At 36.9% G+C, this 17,630-nt stretch overlaps 1 protein-coding gene across 1 annotated transcript in view; it reads left to right on the top strand.

Moving 5' to 3' along the window:
* The window catches only part of LOC129774829 (cyclic nucleotide-gated cation channel subunit A), a 342,729-nt gene that overhangs the window by 137,688 nt on the left and 187,411 nt on the right, over positions 1–17,630 (top strand). Inside the window, exons 2-3 of the mRNA XM_055778838.1 lie at positions 2,135–2,807; positions 9,111–9,510. Of these exons, the coding sequence (XP_055634813.1) occupies positions 2,710–2,807; positions 9,111–9,510 (498 nt within the window). The 5' untranslated portion in view covers positions 2,135–2,709. The remainder of the gene's footprint in view (positions 1–2,134; positions 2,808–9,110; positions 9,511–17,630) is intronic.

The raw sequence follows: 17,630 nt of genomic DNA on the forward strand, positions 1-17,630 counted from the left end.
TATCCAAAATAATAATAAAACACAAATTGATTTTTTCATAATTTGTTTGCCAGGATATGATGAGTATGTGAATTTGGCTGTTGTTCTTAGCTTATTGATTTTCACCAATTCTTAAATTGCATCTAGATTGAAAGTACAGTAATTTACACTTATCTCGACATTTAGCTAATTGGACGGACCTGTAATGCGACATATTTAGTTGGACATTTTTGTAAACATAGAGTTCGGGGTCCAAATTATGACCCCACATTGAAAGTCGACACTGTACCAAATGTTCAATTACAGGTTAAAATTACCTCCAATCCGATACTGAGTGGTGGTAATGCGACGTGCCATTGAACTGTACAACATGTCACAAGCTGGATGGGAAGAAATTTTCCAACTGTGAAAGCTGTGGTGAGTGGCAAACGCAATCGCTAAACAGGAAGGTTTAGCCGAACAAGATGGGGATATCGAGTGATAATAAAACAATAAACTCTTTAGATTGAAGATAATTTTGTGATCCTGAAAAGGACCCTTTTTAGCCTGCATGTGAATCCAACGAGCGAACAAATCGTAATGAATGAATTTTTTTGCCTTCGCTCCCTTTTAACGCTCATTCGTTCGTCTCGTTGGACTCGCCCCTCTGGCAGAGTCTGCCGATTTGTCTCTATCCTGTGAGTGTGTACCGCTAGAGTATAAAACACGCGGACCCCAAAAAAATATCTTATTTTCTTTCAAACCGTATACCCGTGTGGTTGTACGGCATCGGCATCGTGGACGTAACAAAGGAGGACAAGTTAAGGGAAAGGCAAAGTTTCACTCGAACCGTGCAGGTCTCCAGTTCCCTGTTGGTCGCATTCACTGATTGCTCCGCAAGGGTAACTAGGCCGAACGGATTGGTGCCGGAGCACCAGTATACCTAACAGCGATTATAGAGTTTTGGCCGTCGGAGTGCTCGAGTTGGCTTGCAAAGCTGCTCACGACAATCAGAAAACTCGCATCAAGAACAGAGCAGCTTAGGTTCGGCGCTCATCAAGGCAACAATAGTTTCAGTGAGTGGCAAAGTATTTCTCCGGCACGTCGCCTTAAATGTAATTTACTGAACAACATGTCACAAGCTGGATGGGAAGAAATTTTCCAACTGTGAAAGCTGTGGCGAGTGGCAAACGCAATAGCTAAACAGGAAGGTTTAACCGAACAAGATGGGAATATCGAGTGATAACAAAAACACAACACCAAAGGCTCTTTTCAGAACCATCAACATATTCATAAAGAGTAAACAGTAAACTAATCCATTTTTCAGGTAGATAGGTAGGTATTCACGTAGGAGAAGAAAATAAAACAATATATTTAAAATATATATTTAACAAAAGCTGTCCCCTTTGTATAGTCCTACGTCACTCCGGTTATGTCCCCGACATTACCCACCCGTCTTTTTTCTCTAGATATGACTAAGATTTATCTTGCACCAATAAATTGTGTGCATTGTTTCGGTTTCATCCGTTTTTATATTGCTTCGATGGATTTCACTCCAGCATCCTGCCCACAAAACTGATTGCTTTCCCAGTTTGCATCCAACCGCAGTCGAAGCGCACAGATGTGGTGAAAAGATGCAGGCGTTTGAATTGGTTTTGAAATATTCGCCGGAATGGGGCCCGCTACGGAGTATAACTGATCGATATCATCATTTGCATGGTGGAAAATGTGCTGCCCTCTATCGAGTTATCAGGTGGGTGAGCTAGAGGTGCTGGCTTTCGGTGAAGGTGCAGTGAACATCCAATTCTGCCAATAGCACGTCACATCAGTATACATGGCGCCATTGAGTTTCACCGCAGGTATTTTTTGTCAAGACTAGGGAAATAATAGAAAAAAATACCAGACACTTTTTAATATGTTTGCCATGATTTTTTTTCAAATTGAAAACACACAAATAAGTAAAAAAAGAATGTCGACACATCCAGAGACTTTCATTCTAGAAACCCGATTACATAACAACTGTGCAACGTAAACGGATAATATGTTTTGGGTTTTGGGTTGATATAAAAGGAATCCTAACAGTTTCATTTGCAAAATGAAATAATAACATCAATGCTTAACATTACTAATTTTCATTTAGGCTCATCAGTAAATCATTTTTCTACCATATTTCCAGATCAACATCATAAAAATTATCAAGACACGACGGAGACGACGACTAACGTGTAGATGGTGAAGGCTCTCTATTGGGAGCTACCAGTAGACTTTTTGGAGCCCGCATCACTGTACCACGTGTGTGGCGCAAAAGCCTTGGCCCTAATTCCAAACACCCGCCACAAGTAACATCAACAGTGCGGGGGACAGTCGTGGCAGAATGTGAAAACGTGAAAATTGAAACGCAACGAAGAGATAGGAGAAATAAAACAAAAGTTTTAATGGTTGTGCACAAAAAACTGGGAAAATTACAGTTTAGTGCAGATTAGATTGAGCAGTGAGTCGGTTTGGAAGTGAAACTGGGGAAAACTTTCGAAGGGAAAGTTTGATTTGATTTTCCATTGGGTGCGGTTCGGCGGTTGGGGTTCGCGCGAGTGAAAAGTTAATCCAATTGTGACATTGGTGGTAAAGTGCTCAGATCCGATTGTTGTGGGATTAAGAGGAATACGGAAAAAAATATTTGTGAGTGTTGCAACGGTGTTTGGTAGTGAGATGTGTATTTCCTAATCAAACGAGCGATTGATGAAATGATTCGATATGTGGACCTACATGATGGCAGCGGCCCGAGGTGACCGGGCAATGTCATCCATCGGACAGCGTCATCAGAGTAATCGGAATGATTTCGACTCACCCAGGTACCACTTTTCAAAATATTATTTCAAATAATATGGTTGAGATTTCTAATATTTGAACGGGCGTGTATAAATCATTTTTGAAACATTTCGTTCACAACATGAATAATTGCTTATGTGATCCCGTGACGGGAGATTTTTCGCAAAACATTTTTTTCCGAATCGCTTGCCACTCAGAAGATCTCAACTAAGTACTAATCAAATGACGCAAGTATTACTACGTTGAGATGGTGATGTTTCTCTGAGAATATTAGTGCCATTGAAGAAGAAGAAGATAAATCACTTGGAAAATGGTCAAAATACTATTGAATCTTTTGTATATTTGTTTTTTTTTAACAATTGATCGTCAATTTTGCATGAAAATTGTTTTTTATAATTCAACTTTTTGAAATCTGAATCTGTTTATACAACTCTAGTCTAGATGATATTATGCCTCTTACTCTATTGCACAATGGTCCAGGAGATGCATTTAAGTGGAAAGTAGCATTTAGAGCTCGACAGTTATTCTCTAGACAAAAACTGTCTTAGACAAAGATGTTACATATGATAGAGTGCTCATTTTTATGTTATCAAATATAGGATGATCAAAATTTTCCATGAAATAAAAAATCTAATTTTTTTATCTTTATAGATAGAGGTAAACATAAATAGTTCGACAATATTGTAGTCCCAGTTATTTGAAACATCTTTGTAAAAGTCTATCATATGTAACAACATTGTCGAAGACAGTTTTTGTCTAAAAAATAAATATCTCCCACAAAGTTGTTTTTTAACTAAGTTGCATTAGAGTAATCATAAAAAACCGGTTTTTTACTCTAACTTTTATATTTAAAATTCTACATCAAAATTGTCTTCGTACGACTTTTAGAGCTAATCAAGACCAACATTTTGCGATGCTGAATTTGTCAATATCTTAATCCTGCTCAAAGCTATTGGTGGGTTTTCACCAAAAAAATCATGATTTCAATTTCAATTTACTCAAATACAAAAATCAACATATCTTTGAAAATCACATATTATATAGAGTAAAATTTGTTCTTTCAAATTCCGTCAACAAACTTGTTTTATGTTTGCCCCAGAAAGAATGGCAAGCAATTGAAGAGAGCGTATTTTTTTGGGAAGAGATACCAATAACTGTGAGTGAAGTTGAGATACTGACAAGTTCTGCATCGCAAAATGTTTGTATTAGTAAGCTCTAAAATTCTTTCGAAGACAGTTTGTATGTAGAATTCGAGATATAAAAGTTAGAGTAAAAAAACAGTTTTTTTCATGGTGACCCTAACGCAACTTAGAAAAAAGGCGCTATATCTAGATTCTAGATTTTTTTTGTGACATTATGTTGGTACTCATGTCTCTCGCTTATGCTGTCGAGTACGGCTATTTTGAATGTTCAGTTAATTTTTGACCACTGCGTTTTCTGTTTTTTTAAACAGACCTCGTACATTGATTTATAGCGACTGTAACTTGGTTACATTAACAATACTCATTATAATTTCTAATCGAATTTTCAAGTAAATGCAATTTCCATTTCTCATTGCTTGAGTTTATTGTCATCATATTGATCCATTCATAATTTGGGCTTTCTCCAGAATATTATCTTTTCTTGAAGATTTTAAAGATGAACAGCGCTCATCACAGAGACATTTTATTGCTCCTACGCGAAACATCGAAACAAAACAAACAAACTGCAGCGCGTCAAGCGGTTGCCATAGTAATCATGTGAATAAACCAACATCAGTGAGTCGAACAAACCACGATCAGAGTTGAGGTCATCGAGCTCCATTAATTACTTCATTTAGTTATATAAATCTGATACAGATGATGTGCAAGCACGATGTTAACAATATTTGTAAGTGTTATAATCCAGAAAAGATCTGAATTTGTGTCAAATAATCATCTGATGGTTAATTGAAAATTATCTCAAATAAGGGGCGTATTGACACCAATAGAATGTGGACCTTTAAAACATGTGAATCCGTAAAAATACACTCTAGAACTACTGTAAATCATGAAAAAGACAATTTTATATATATTTTTATAAACACCTTAAGTACCTGATTTGACACAGGTGAGCTGAATTAGAGCATTCAAAACAGTGGACAAACCGTGATCATATTTTCGACTAGACAAACCATTATCATTTACCATTTACATATTCTTTGCTAAAAGTTGTTGATGTCTTGGTAGTTTAATGTTACTAGTTGTGGCTAGTTGCATTTCCCATTGTTTTCTTCACGAATGTATGTCCCGTGTCTATAAACGAGGCATTCCACCAATCTACAGGAATTTTCGATAGCGTCATCTTTACTAATTCAGAATCTGATCGATTTTTTGTTTTGTTTCATATAACCAGAAGGGCTGGAACCGTGTACGCCATGGCACAACCCCCTCACTTCATCAGCTCTTTAGTATTCTAATTATGCACATTTTTTGTCCGTTCAATTTTTGTTTTACAGTTACAAGATAGATGAACAAATAATGATATATTTATTTATTTATTTTGGCTTAACGTCTTCACAACATGGCCTGATTCACCTAAATCAATCTCCATCGCTGATGATTGTTGCGCGGACGTAGTTATTCTGTAACAACACAAAGATGGTTAATGAGGGCCCTGAGTTTTGAACTCACGATCGATCGCTTACTAAGCGAACGCGCAACCAATGTGGCTACGGAGACCCCCTTTTTTCTGTAAAATAAACGTTTTTTTTTTTTTCAATTTGTATACTTTCTCCAGATCCGCAAAATTATAATCTACTAGCTGACCGGCAAACTTCGTCCCGCACAACTGTTCATTGATTGAACTTCTAATCCACCCTTTGAAATTATTTTTTACTATAAAATTTCAGTACTTCTACCAAAACTCGACATTATAATATCAGATTATTTTCAGACACAATTCTCTTGCAAGATTTTTCATCCATTTGCAAATAACATGTTTTCCTTTACATGGTATAATGTTTGATACAGAAAATATGATAAAATGAAGACAGCCCTAAATCGGACAATTCCTTTTTCGAGTTTTGCTCTTATCAACACATTCGGCGAACCATTTTTATCTATATAGATAGAAGACGATATAGGAGTGCGTTTTACCACATTGTAATTCATTTCTACTTTCGAACGAAGATCAATTTCGATACCGCAAACACCAAATGGACTTACAACGCTTGTCAATATGTAATTGCAGAACACATGCGAATTGAATTTTTCGAATTTTCCCATTTTCCTTCAGAGTTCAGAGGTTTCCGAATATGAATAATATGGAATATGTTTGGTTGGAATACGTATATTATTTTTATGGGAGCCTCTCTCCTTTCCAGAGGAGGAAGGGGTGTTGTACCATCATAGAAACATGTGTCGTACCCAAAAATCCTCACATCCCAAATTTGGCACAATTTGCTTGATTAGTTCTCGAGTTATGCTTAAATCTGTTTTTCATTTCTATGGGAGCTCCCTCTAGAGAGGGGGGGACGAGTTTCGAACTACCATAGAAACGTTTATCGATCCATAAAACCTCTATATGCTAAGTTTGATTCCATTTGTTTGATTAGTTATCGAGTTGTTCAGCACCCTAACCCCCACCCCCCTTCTTTTGAGAGGGGTGATAGGAGTGTCTAACCACCATAGAAAGATGTATTGCTCCCTGAAACGTATGGCAAATTTGGCTCCATTTGCTTGATAAGTTCTCGAGTTATGCAGAAATTTGTATTTTATTTCCATGGCAGACACACCTAGTTTCTGAAGAATACGAACATGAATCTTCTGATAGAAAGAAATACAAGCGAGAGTAAAATACAGCTTTTTATAAACCCACAGCAAATCTGGAACATTTTTTATTTCTCCGACATCTCTATTAAATAGCAAAACATGTCCGGAACATGATTTAGTGTCACGGAAACATAGATTATATCCTCTAATACAGGTCGGACTCGATTATATAAAGTCTCGATTATATACTTACTCTTTTTTTTTATTAATTCGTTTATTTTTACAGGCTCAGTTACTTAAGTTTAAAGGAGCCGAATTCTTAAACATAATTTTAAAACTATATATATAAACAATTTTCTAAGATCTATGGTGGAAAACCGATTACTCGCGCTGTACTCGAGTTTAGGAAGGTGACATATTTTTAGGAGAAGGATGGGATATAAGGAAATTGTAACAATGTTGATGAACACTCATTTCTTTAATCTATTCGTATATCTATAGTGTATTTACATTTCAACTTATTCAACTATTTATAGCAAGGGGACGAATTACCCGCAAAGGAAGGAAAGGAGGGTATAAGGATGTAGGGACAATCACACACGAAGATCTATAACTTTAAGGAAAACATATATATGGGACATGTAATCAAGGTCTAACCGAGCCAACACATCTCTCACCGGCACATTGGGCTGCCTTCCTCTAGCCCGAAGGGAGTTTTCTAAATTCGATCTGGCAACAAGATACACCTCACACGACCAAACAACGTGTTCGATGTCGTGGTAACCTCGGCCACAAATGTAGAGATTGCTACCGGCCAGATTGAAACGAAAGAGTAACGCGTCTAACGAACAGTGATTGGACATGAGTCGGGAGAAGGTGCGAATAAAGTCGCGACTAAAGTCTAGACTTTTGAAACACGGTTTGAGGCTAACCTTAGGGATAATCGAGTGAAACCACCGGCCCAATTCATCTTCATTCCACTTGCGTTGCCAGTTAGCGATGGTATTATTGCGGACTAAAGAATAAAATTCATTGAAGGCGATTTGACGCTGATAAATATCGCCTTCAATTGCACCTACCTTTGCTAATGAGTCAGCCCTCTCATTACCCGGAATGGAGCAATGTGAAGGGACCCAGATAAAGGTAATGACATAACAGCGTCTGGATAAAGCACTCAAAATTTCTCGTATTCTCTCAAGGAAGTACGGCGAGTGCTTTTCCGGCCTCACTGAACGGATAGCTTCGACAGAGCTAAGACTATCCGTTACAATGTAATAGTGTTCAACAGGTCGTGAGGCGACGCTGTCCAGCGCCCAATGAATTGCTGCCAATTCAGCAATATACACTGAGCAAGGATTCTGAAGACTGTGTGAGGTGCTAAAAAATTCGTTGAACACTCCAAATCATATATACTTACTCTATTATATATGATTCGATTATACACAATTTTAGACTCTTAAATACAGTTCAAAAAAAATTATATTTTTAAACGTTTAGGTGAAATTTGGTTGGCTAATTTGGTTACTTTATTATATGAGGGGCTTAGAATGAAAGGGGTGTAAGTGATTTGATCGATTTCTCTACATCGACTCTCTCTTTTAGTCATAACTTAGCTGCAAATACATTCCCAGCAGTATTTGAAAATGTGGAAGATAGGTCAGAGCCTCGTCTATCGGATTGTATAGCTAACTTAAATTAGAACGTTTTCGCAGTATTAACTAAATAAAAAGTTGATGAAGAGAAATCGATCAAGTCACTTACACCCCTTGCATTCTGAGCCCCTCATATATGATTCGATTATACACAATTTTAAACTCGTAAATACAGTTAAAAAAAATTATATTTGGAATTATATTTGTAATATTTAAACGTTTAGGTGAAATTTGGTTGGCGAGATTTTTGAAAATTTTGTTAAAATTCTCAAGACGATTTGTTTATAACGATATTGCAGTGAAATAAAGAAAGATAGAAGTTGGGTGTCAAAGAACAAATTGTAGAGCGGTTTGAGAGCTTTGATGTGGTTGATAGAAAAGTTTAAGTTTATTGCGATTTTTTGATTTAAAATTAATAATAACACCTTCAAAACCACTATCTTTCCAGTTCATCACTTACAAAATGTTATTAAATTCACTAATTTAGATGTTTCACAACTATATCATGTACTGAATTATCTCATATTTCAAATGGAAGCAGCAGAATCGTCCTACATAGCGTACTACTTGAAATAAAGCCTGTTTAAAGTATACAGATCACAGAACAATAAAAAGTTCAATAACTCTGTCATTGTTCAAATTCGACCCTGTGCGTAGAGCTTTTTTCTATCAAATATGATCGTCTATCACCTCCTGATAGATTCTTGATAAATTTTTCAAAAATAAAATTATCTTCTTCTATATTCGAAAAACGAAAAATATATGTATAACAAACAAATAAAAAAAAATAATATTTTTTTCGACTTGATTATATACAGGATTCGATTATATACAGTGAAAAGAAATCGGGGATTGTATATAATCAAGTTCGACCTGTAACATATTTAGAAAAAAATCTTAATTTTCATCAACATAACAGTAACAATATCATATCTCCCGGCAGCATTTATCACTTCAACCGGGTTCAGCGTCCGCTGTACAACACCACGCACCGTGCGCCGGGCCTCTGTAATGGGCCATCCACGATTAGTACGACTCCGTTCGGGAGCAACACAATCTATCAAAATTTCAACCCATCAACGGTGGGAAGCTTCAGCAGCGTGGCAACAACACCAAGCTTATCGACGACGACGACTCCAGCCGCCCCAGGTCCGGCAACACCGGGGTCGGCAGTTGGGTCAACAACCGCTAGCCACAGTAACAACCAGCTTCCGTTCACTACGAGGAACCGCATCGAGGTAGTCTCCGATGATCGCCGCGACTCGATGGCAAACAGTGGCAGCAACAGCAAGAACAACCACCTAAATCAAGCTGTGATAGAGGGCGAGAGTAGCGATTTTCTGGTGAGTAACTAGACCTCAGACTTATTTTTAAGCATCCCAAACACAAACACAGCTGTGGTTAAGCGTTGAACTTATAATTAACCACAATACTAACCCCCCCCCTTCTGGGAGTGGAGTAGCGTGAAAGCGGCCATTGTTGGGTGGAGACGGCGGCCGGGCCGTCTGTCGGAGCAAAGGTTCACATCACATCATTCATCAGAACCATATCAGGTAGTGTCAAAACGGTTAGCTTTTTGCTGCTCCTCTTCTCATACGATGGGTGGGCGGGTTGTTATTTGCGCGCCACAGAAATGAGAAAGGTGATTGTGTACGACGCTAATGATAATCATTCATACCACGCGCGGGAGAGCACATGCCCTCGAGTGTTGACGATGACATTTGACTTCCATACATCCTCCCTCCCATTGGGTGACCGTGTGCGTGTCCTGGATGTCTATGTACGCGTACCGTTGACCTTCGCGTGTGCAAATCGGCGGCCTTGTTATTGACTATTGGCTGGTGTTTTCGTTCAACGCGTGTCTATATCTCGAAATCGATTCCAGCTCACCTTCCAATCGTCGTCGTGAAAAACAAAGGTTAAATCAGCCTAAGTGGGAAATTAACTATTGCCACATTATGCGAAGGATTGGGCAATCTCCTGCAGGGGAATAAAGAAAAAGCAGATGGCCAAATAATTAAATAACTTTACTCTTCTCAAGAAGCTTCGGCTCGGTTTGTGTGCAAACTGAACCAGTGCCACAGAAGTTTCCACTTCTGGTCCCAAACCGAAACAAGTCGAAGTGAATTCGCCCGTAAGCCACAGAAGGATCCTGAAAAGCAAGAGCGGGAAGCTCAGCAAGGGGGAAGGAAAATCAATTTATTTATGACTAGATGGGTGAAGTGTTTACTTTGACATTCAAATGAGTTTTCCTTCCATGCCTTCCGCCCTCACACACTTGGTCAGAGAGAAACATTGCCACGGGCGCGCGCAAGAAACCATCGTGTTCCCTTAGCCGGGGGTCCCTCCACTTCACACTGCTTGTCACTGCTGACACTTGGTTTTACTTCAATGGCTTCCAGTGACCGACCCTTCTTGGAATGCAGACTGTAACGTGGACTCCGTGTGATAAGGGGTTTCTTTTCTTCGTGTTTACATTATCGATTAAATTTTTCAGCTCTTTGACGTGAATCGAGAAAGTCCGGACAGTTCTGGGCAAACCCGTTCTCTGTCGGGATTCCAACAGGCGTTAGAGGTTTTCTGGGAGGGAAGGTTGAAACAAATCGGAGGCTTCTGGAATCTCGAAAACTTTTTCTTGATAAGTAATTCAGAAGATGTGCTCGAGCTTCATCAAATGACTCGCTTTATGAGGGCTCGCGCACTTAAAGGCTCAAATATTAAGTTTCTGTGTTCGAGATCGAATTTGAAAATATTATGGTAATACAGAAGACAATAAGTTTGTCTGAAGTTTGAGGGTAATATAGATATGGAAGATGAATTATTAGTACTCTGATGGTACAGTTGCTGTAATGGTTCCATTAAATTTTACGAGTTCTGTGGAGTTGTGTTAGTCGATGTCTTATGTTTTGAGTCACAACTAACAATAAGCATGAAGAAAACTAATGATAAATTTTCATACAGCTAGAATGGCACCAAGAGAAGATCAAAAATTATTATCACGAACGATTAAATAATGGTTGACTTGTTGACCTGAGATATTCAACCAATCAACATGAATTTTCGGAAAATTCTTTAATTTGATATTTATTATTAGGGTGAAACCTTGTCAACTTGTTGGACACTAGGTACGATGTCATTTTACGATCATATCTAAATTTGAGAAGGATACTGATAGAAATTTAATCCTGGACAAATGAAAAAATATTTTAAATGACATTTTAAAAATTTTCGCGTTTTTTACAAAAAAATCTGACCCAAAAACTATAATACCTAAAAAAATTTCAGTCGAAGGATAAGATGTAGGAAATTATTTTAATTTTCATTAAAAACCCATTTTTTTTTAATTACACTGAAAAAAAATATAAAAAACTGAAATTTATTTTTAACCAAAACGTAGTTTTTAAAATTCTCAAAAAAAAATTATCTGAATAGTAATTACAATTTCCAACAAGTCACCCATACATCGGAAGATGGGCACTTTCACAGGGAAAAAGTTTTCCTATCAACTACTTTTTCATGTTTTCATTGAAACATGTTGACTTTGACAAATGAATTTCAATTTTTAAAATAATTTTATTTTCAGTATAATATTAAAAAACATTAAGAAAATTCAAACAATTTCCTAAGTTTTATCATTTTATGCATAACAAGAATTTTGTAGGTATTATGATTTTAGGGTTAGAAATTTTCCATTCCTCAGATCCCAGGGGATTTAGGATCACCAGCTCGATCAGGGCCTTCCTTCTCTATATATCTAATATTACAAACTCATAAAATTTAGGCAAAAAGAAACTAAAACACTCTGCCTGTTATCCAGCGTATATATGTGCACTAGCTGATCCGGCAAACGTTGTTCTGCCAAATAAATTATTTCTAGTGAATATTGTGGTGATTGAATAAACAATAACTAACATATTGTAAGTACGCTTACTAAGCGATCGATCGTGAGTTCAAACTCAGGGCCCTCAATTGACCATCTTTGTGTTGTTATAGAATAACTACGTCCACGCAACCATCATCAGCTATGGAGATCGATCCACGGTGGAACAAAGATCGATTCATCCATACAACTGCTCTGCTCTGCAAGAAACATCGGGCTGCTGTTCTATAAATAACCCAACAATGATCAATATCAACTGTCTCCGCTGTCCGGTCTGCTGAACAATGGAAGAACAGATAGAATACCCTTACGCTTAATTGGCTTCTACAGTGTAATTTACCATAATATAATGGAACAGAAAACCTAACGCCTAAATGGCAACTATTTCTACTGTGTAATTTACAGTTTATAGAAACATAAACATATGTACATGTACACGATAAAAACCCGGCTCTGTTACAGATAAAATGCTAATGAGCCTGATAAATAAAAAAAATTGGATAAAAAAAAAATATTGTAAGTATGTTTGAATGGTTTTACGTCTTTGATCCATTCGTTGATGAAGATCAAACGAATATGTGGCGATCAGAGCTATGACATACAGAGGAATTGAGCGCTTTAAACGATGACCGCCGACAACAATTGAAAACATCAAATCATCCAAACCATCTTATTTCAATGTATTTCATTTACGTAACTGATGGGTTTGATGTAAAGTGTTAATATGTGAATAAGTAAAAAATAAATAATGTTAATAAGTAAAAAGTGAAGTGAAAGAAAGTAATATATTTTTGTCTTAAAGTTGAAAATGAAATAAAGAAAATCAATATTAATTTTGTTCAATTACGGTCTCGTTAGTGAGAAATAGGTTTTCTGAATGGACAACCAAATTCATGACAGTTGGGCCCGTTCATGAAAAGTAAATACCGGCCAATTTGTTGGCGCATTATTTCGTCGTTGTCATTCAATACAGATGTAGTCACATCGATATTCTGAATTTGAAACATAGCCATATTGCTTTCGTTATTCACGGACTTTTATTTGTATTTACCGCCGAACAGCGGAACTCAACATTAATATGAACATTGAATGTTTTGCTTAATATTTGCATGGCGAATATGGTACTACACAACGATTTCCAGTCTGTCAACGTCTGCGTTACTGATATTTGTCAATGGTTGTCCGTTTTTATATTGGACTAGCTGTCCCGGTAAACTTCGTCCCGCACAAAATTTGTTTTTTGTTTTCAATACTTTCAAACATTCACGTTTTCTTACTATGAGCAAGTTCATGGGTTCAATCGCAGAACTGTTCATTGATTGATCTTCTAATCGACCCCGTTTAATTTTGTATGACAGCTCTCCCTTAGATAGGGGGTGGAGTTTCTAACCACCGTAAAAACATTTATTGCACCCTAAAACCTCCACATGCAAAATTTGGTTCCATTTGCTCGATTGATTCTCGAGTAATGCAGAAATCTGAGTTTCATTTGTATGGTAGTAGTTAATGGTTAATTCTCGAGTAATGCAGAAATTTGTGTTTCATTTGTATGGCAGCCCTCCTTTAGAGAGGGGGGTGGAGAGTCTTACCCCCCTTAAGAGAGGGGGGAGGGGTAACTAACCCCCATAGAAACATTTATTGCACCCTAAAACTTTCACATGCCAAATTTGGTTTCATTTGCTTGATTAATTTTCGAGAAATGCAGAAATTTGTGTTTCATTTGTATGGCAGTCCCCCCTTTAGAGAGGGGAATGAAGAGTCTAACCACCATAGGAACATTTATTGCACCCTAAAACCTCCATATGCCAAATTTCGTTTAATTTTCTTGATTAATTCCTAAGTAATGTAGAAATTTGTATTTAATTTGTATGGCAGCCACCCCCTTAGAGAGGAGGGAGGGGTCTCAAACTATCACGAAAACCTTCCCCGGCCCCAAAAACCCCAACATATCAATTTTCATGTTGATCGGTTCAGTAGTTTCCGAGTCCATAAGAATCGGACAGACAGACAGAAATCCATTTTTATATATAAAGATATCCATCTGCAATGCAAGGCGGTAAAAGCTTCAGATCACCGCATGGGCCATGAATCATGTTTGTGGAAACACTAACCCATGTTCCGTCTGAAATCCGATCGGATTCCATGATTCGAACGAAATCGACATTTGCATTTTGAAATCTGTTCGACTCAAATTTAATCGATTTTTGGAAATGTGGCAACTTTGCCTCGATGAAAAATAGAATTTGTGGAGCAATTTGCTCTCTATCAGATTAGCAGACCGAAAGCAATTTTACATTGTTTACATTTGAATGAAGTTAAAACTTCATGTTATTTGAATACTTAGATGACATAGTGCCTGACCCTAACTCAACTTTTTTTTTATTTTTTAACCACATTTCCGCTTAAACTTTATCCATAATATGAAAGCATTATCAGACACAATTTTTGTACACGATTTTTACCCAAATGCAGCTAATTTACATTAATATTTTTCGTTTTAAAAGCGTGTTTAGCGTGCCATAATGCATGGCAACATTATCACAACTTGATTGGACTTGATTCGAACGGATTAAAGAATGAAAAATGCGATCCATTCGAGTTATTCTGACTCGATCGTATTTCAGAATATGGATGAGTAGTTGAGTAGTAGACGGATCTGGAATTTCCGAGGCGATTACACTATCGATTTTCATAACATGGCATAGCATTTTAGGCTGGCAATAGCAAATGCTGTGTCGGCGTTGCTTTTGATAGCTTCTCGCAGGTGAATTTATTCGTTCTCATGGTGCTTCTGTCGATTGTGTCGTAGGAATCGCAGACCTTCGCGTACATGCCGACCATGAATTGTAGGCACAGATCACGACATCGTAGAATGATGTTGCCCTAGCTGCGTTGAATCATCGTTCGATAATAAAAATCCATTGAGCTCTCTTGTTACTACATATTCATAGATATTAATTCGAATCATTGAATCAATACACGTGTTCTCCAGCTGATAATTTATCTGGACTGATGACAATAGCGTGGTTAACATTTTGATATCCGAGCATGTGTGATCTGAAGAATTTCAATAATTCGTTGTGTTTATTCGATAAGGTTTCTAGTACCTCTTCGATGCCTCTAGCTGTAGACGACTTGAGGTTACTTTCGCATTTGTGGGTGAATGTTCAATGAAACGTACGTAGCGCCACTTGTCACTCAATAACTTACATAAATTCGTCCTGTTGGAAAATTGAGCGGCTGTTTTTTTTATTTGGATGTTGTGTTTACAAAAATACTAAAATCGCGAAATAAAAAAATAAAAAAATGGGACGGGGTTGAAATTATAAAAATTTGGGTTGTTAGGTTTTCTCTCTGAAATCAAACTTTATGAAAATAAACAAAAAAAAAATTCAATTCATTCAGAAAAATTAATTTCGGTAAATCGGTATTGCTAGTCGGTATAAATTATACGGTATACGATTCTTATGGACTCGGAAACTACTGAACCGATCAACATGAAAATTGATATGTTGGGGTTTTTGGGGCCGGGGAAGGTTTTCGTGATAGTTTGAGACCCCTCCCTCCTCTCTAAGGGGGGGGGGGCAGCCATGTTCGGCCACGAACATCGTGACATTTATTTATATATATATACATATATATATATATATATATATATATATATATGTATGTATGTATCAGAAATATTTATTAGACAATAAACTTGTACATTATAAGTATGCATAGATTGTAAAACACCATCTAGTAAATCATGAATGGTTCATTGCTAGACACTGATCATGAATCGCACGAATCCCTTGAATTAAATTTTCAATTGAGCTATTCAATGATTGCAAATGAAAATGTGTTTCATCTCATCAGTTCTCCCATCCTGTGCCACCATCTGCATCTTCCTATTCGCCAACTGAAGAACATTCCGTCATCGATGGCACACAAAGCATCAATAAATAACACTTGTTATTGAGCTTAATTAGTCGTTCGTCCAAGACACATATTTCTATAGAACTGACGGATTGGCGGGTGATGTGAATGGTTTGTCTGCTAGCACTCTGGTGACTCCGACAACAAACTGACCATTTGAATGTGTCGTGAAGCGGATCGATGCACTGGGGTGCTATTACTATTACTGGCGTCGAATGCTACTGAAACCGCTTTCAAGTAAACACCCACGCCACGGTCGAATCGTGCGAGTACATGAAACTATAATTAACGCATACGGGCGCTGATGTGAGGAAAAATTTGCAAATGTAGCGCGCGCGACAGAAGTGACGAATCGCACATGACCGACGCTGGTGACAGCCGGACAAAGTGACTCTTTTTCTAATTATCTAGTAGTGTTGTTTGTTTTATTTTTGCTGCCGGCGGGCCCACCGGTAGGTAGCTAAATCATTAGTCCATTGGCAGTAGATGTTAATAGAAATAAATTTGAAATCAACAACTTTTTGATGATAGGTATAATTAAAAATAATTCCGATAATTAATATATCTTGTTTTTTAATTACCTTGTCGGTACACTGGTATTAACATATGTGGACCTCAAACAGTGACCACCATCAAATGATAAAAGTGTTGTTTGGAAACAACATCCAATTGAACACACTCATAGATGTCAATGATTTTTTAAAGAGGGCTTGCTGATAACATTCATTCGGTAAAATCAATTCTCAATAGTGAGCTTTAAAAAGTTTGCAATGTTACAGACGCTTTCCAATTGAAAGATTACTGGCGATGAATTCCTTTTAGTATTTTGAATAGCAAATCGCGATACGATAAGGAGCTATGCCAACGATTTTTTTCTTTATTTAAACGTTACGATATAGTTTCCTAGGAACGTTAGAATCTTCATAAGAGTATAAATTTCCCCTTGCGATAGAATGATTTACAGTCGAGGCATTCTACCAATCAACACGAGACATTTCAATACTTTTGATTTAACTGAAACTTTGCAACTTTTTCGGCACTAGGTACGATGCCATTTTACGGTATTAATTTTTAAATATGATCACGACTTATTTTTGAAAAGGGTTATGCAAAAATGATATCATTTCAGAAAATAAACTATAACGCCAAAATGGGTTATTTGATCGAAATGATGTCTTAGGCAGTACTATGGATTAAATTTAGCGATTCTAAAACAAGTGCACACTGAAAAAATAACAGAAAAGAATCGAAAAAAAAAATAAAATAAAGTTTAAAAACTAAATATCTCAAACAGCCATTCCATTTCAAACCGATGTAGTGGTTTTCAGATTTTCGTGAAAAGTGGTAGTTTTGTTCATTATCGCAAAACATTAGACCTGTATTTTTTTATTTTTTCATTAGGGTAACCATTACCATTTTGGGGTGGTTCGAAAAATCCATGTTTTCTCCTCTTTTTTTCCAAAAATTATTACGAAAACAAAATTCTGTTCTTTCGCAAATGTAATATTTCGAGAAAGACTAGCTCATTGGCTTCAATTTGATATGTCGATTATCAAAATCGCTTTAGTAATTCAAAAGTTTCGATTTTTTGAAAAAAGTTCTGTTTGGAAAAAAATGGAAAATAGTGTTTTTTCAGACCTAAAATGGAAATAGTCACCCTAA

This window comes from Toxorhynchites rutilus, chromosome 3 (assembly GCF_029784135.1).
Source record: "Toxorhynchites rutilus septentrionalis strain SRP chromosome 3, ASM2978413v1, whole genome shotgun sequence".
Taxonomy (NCBI): Eukaryota; Metazoa; Arthropoda; class Insecta; order Diptera; family Culicidae; genus Toxorhynchites; species Toxorhynchites rutilus.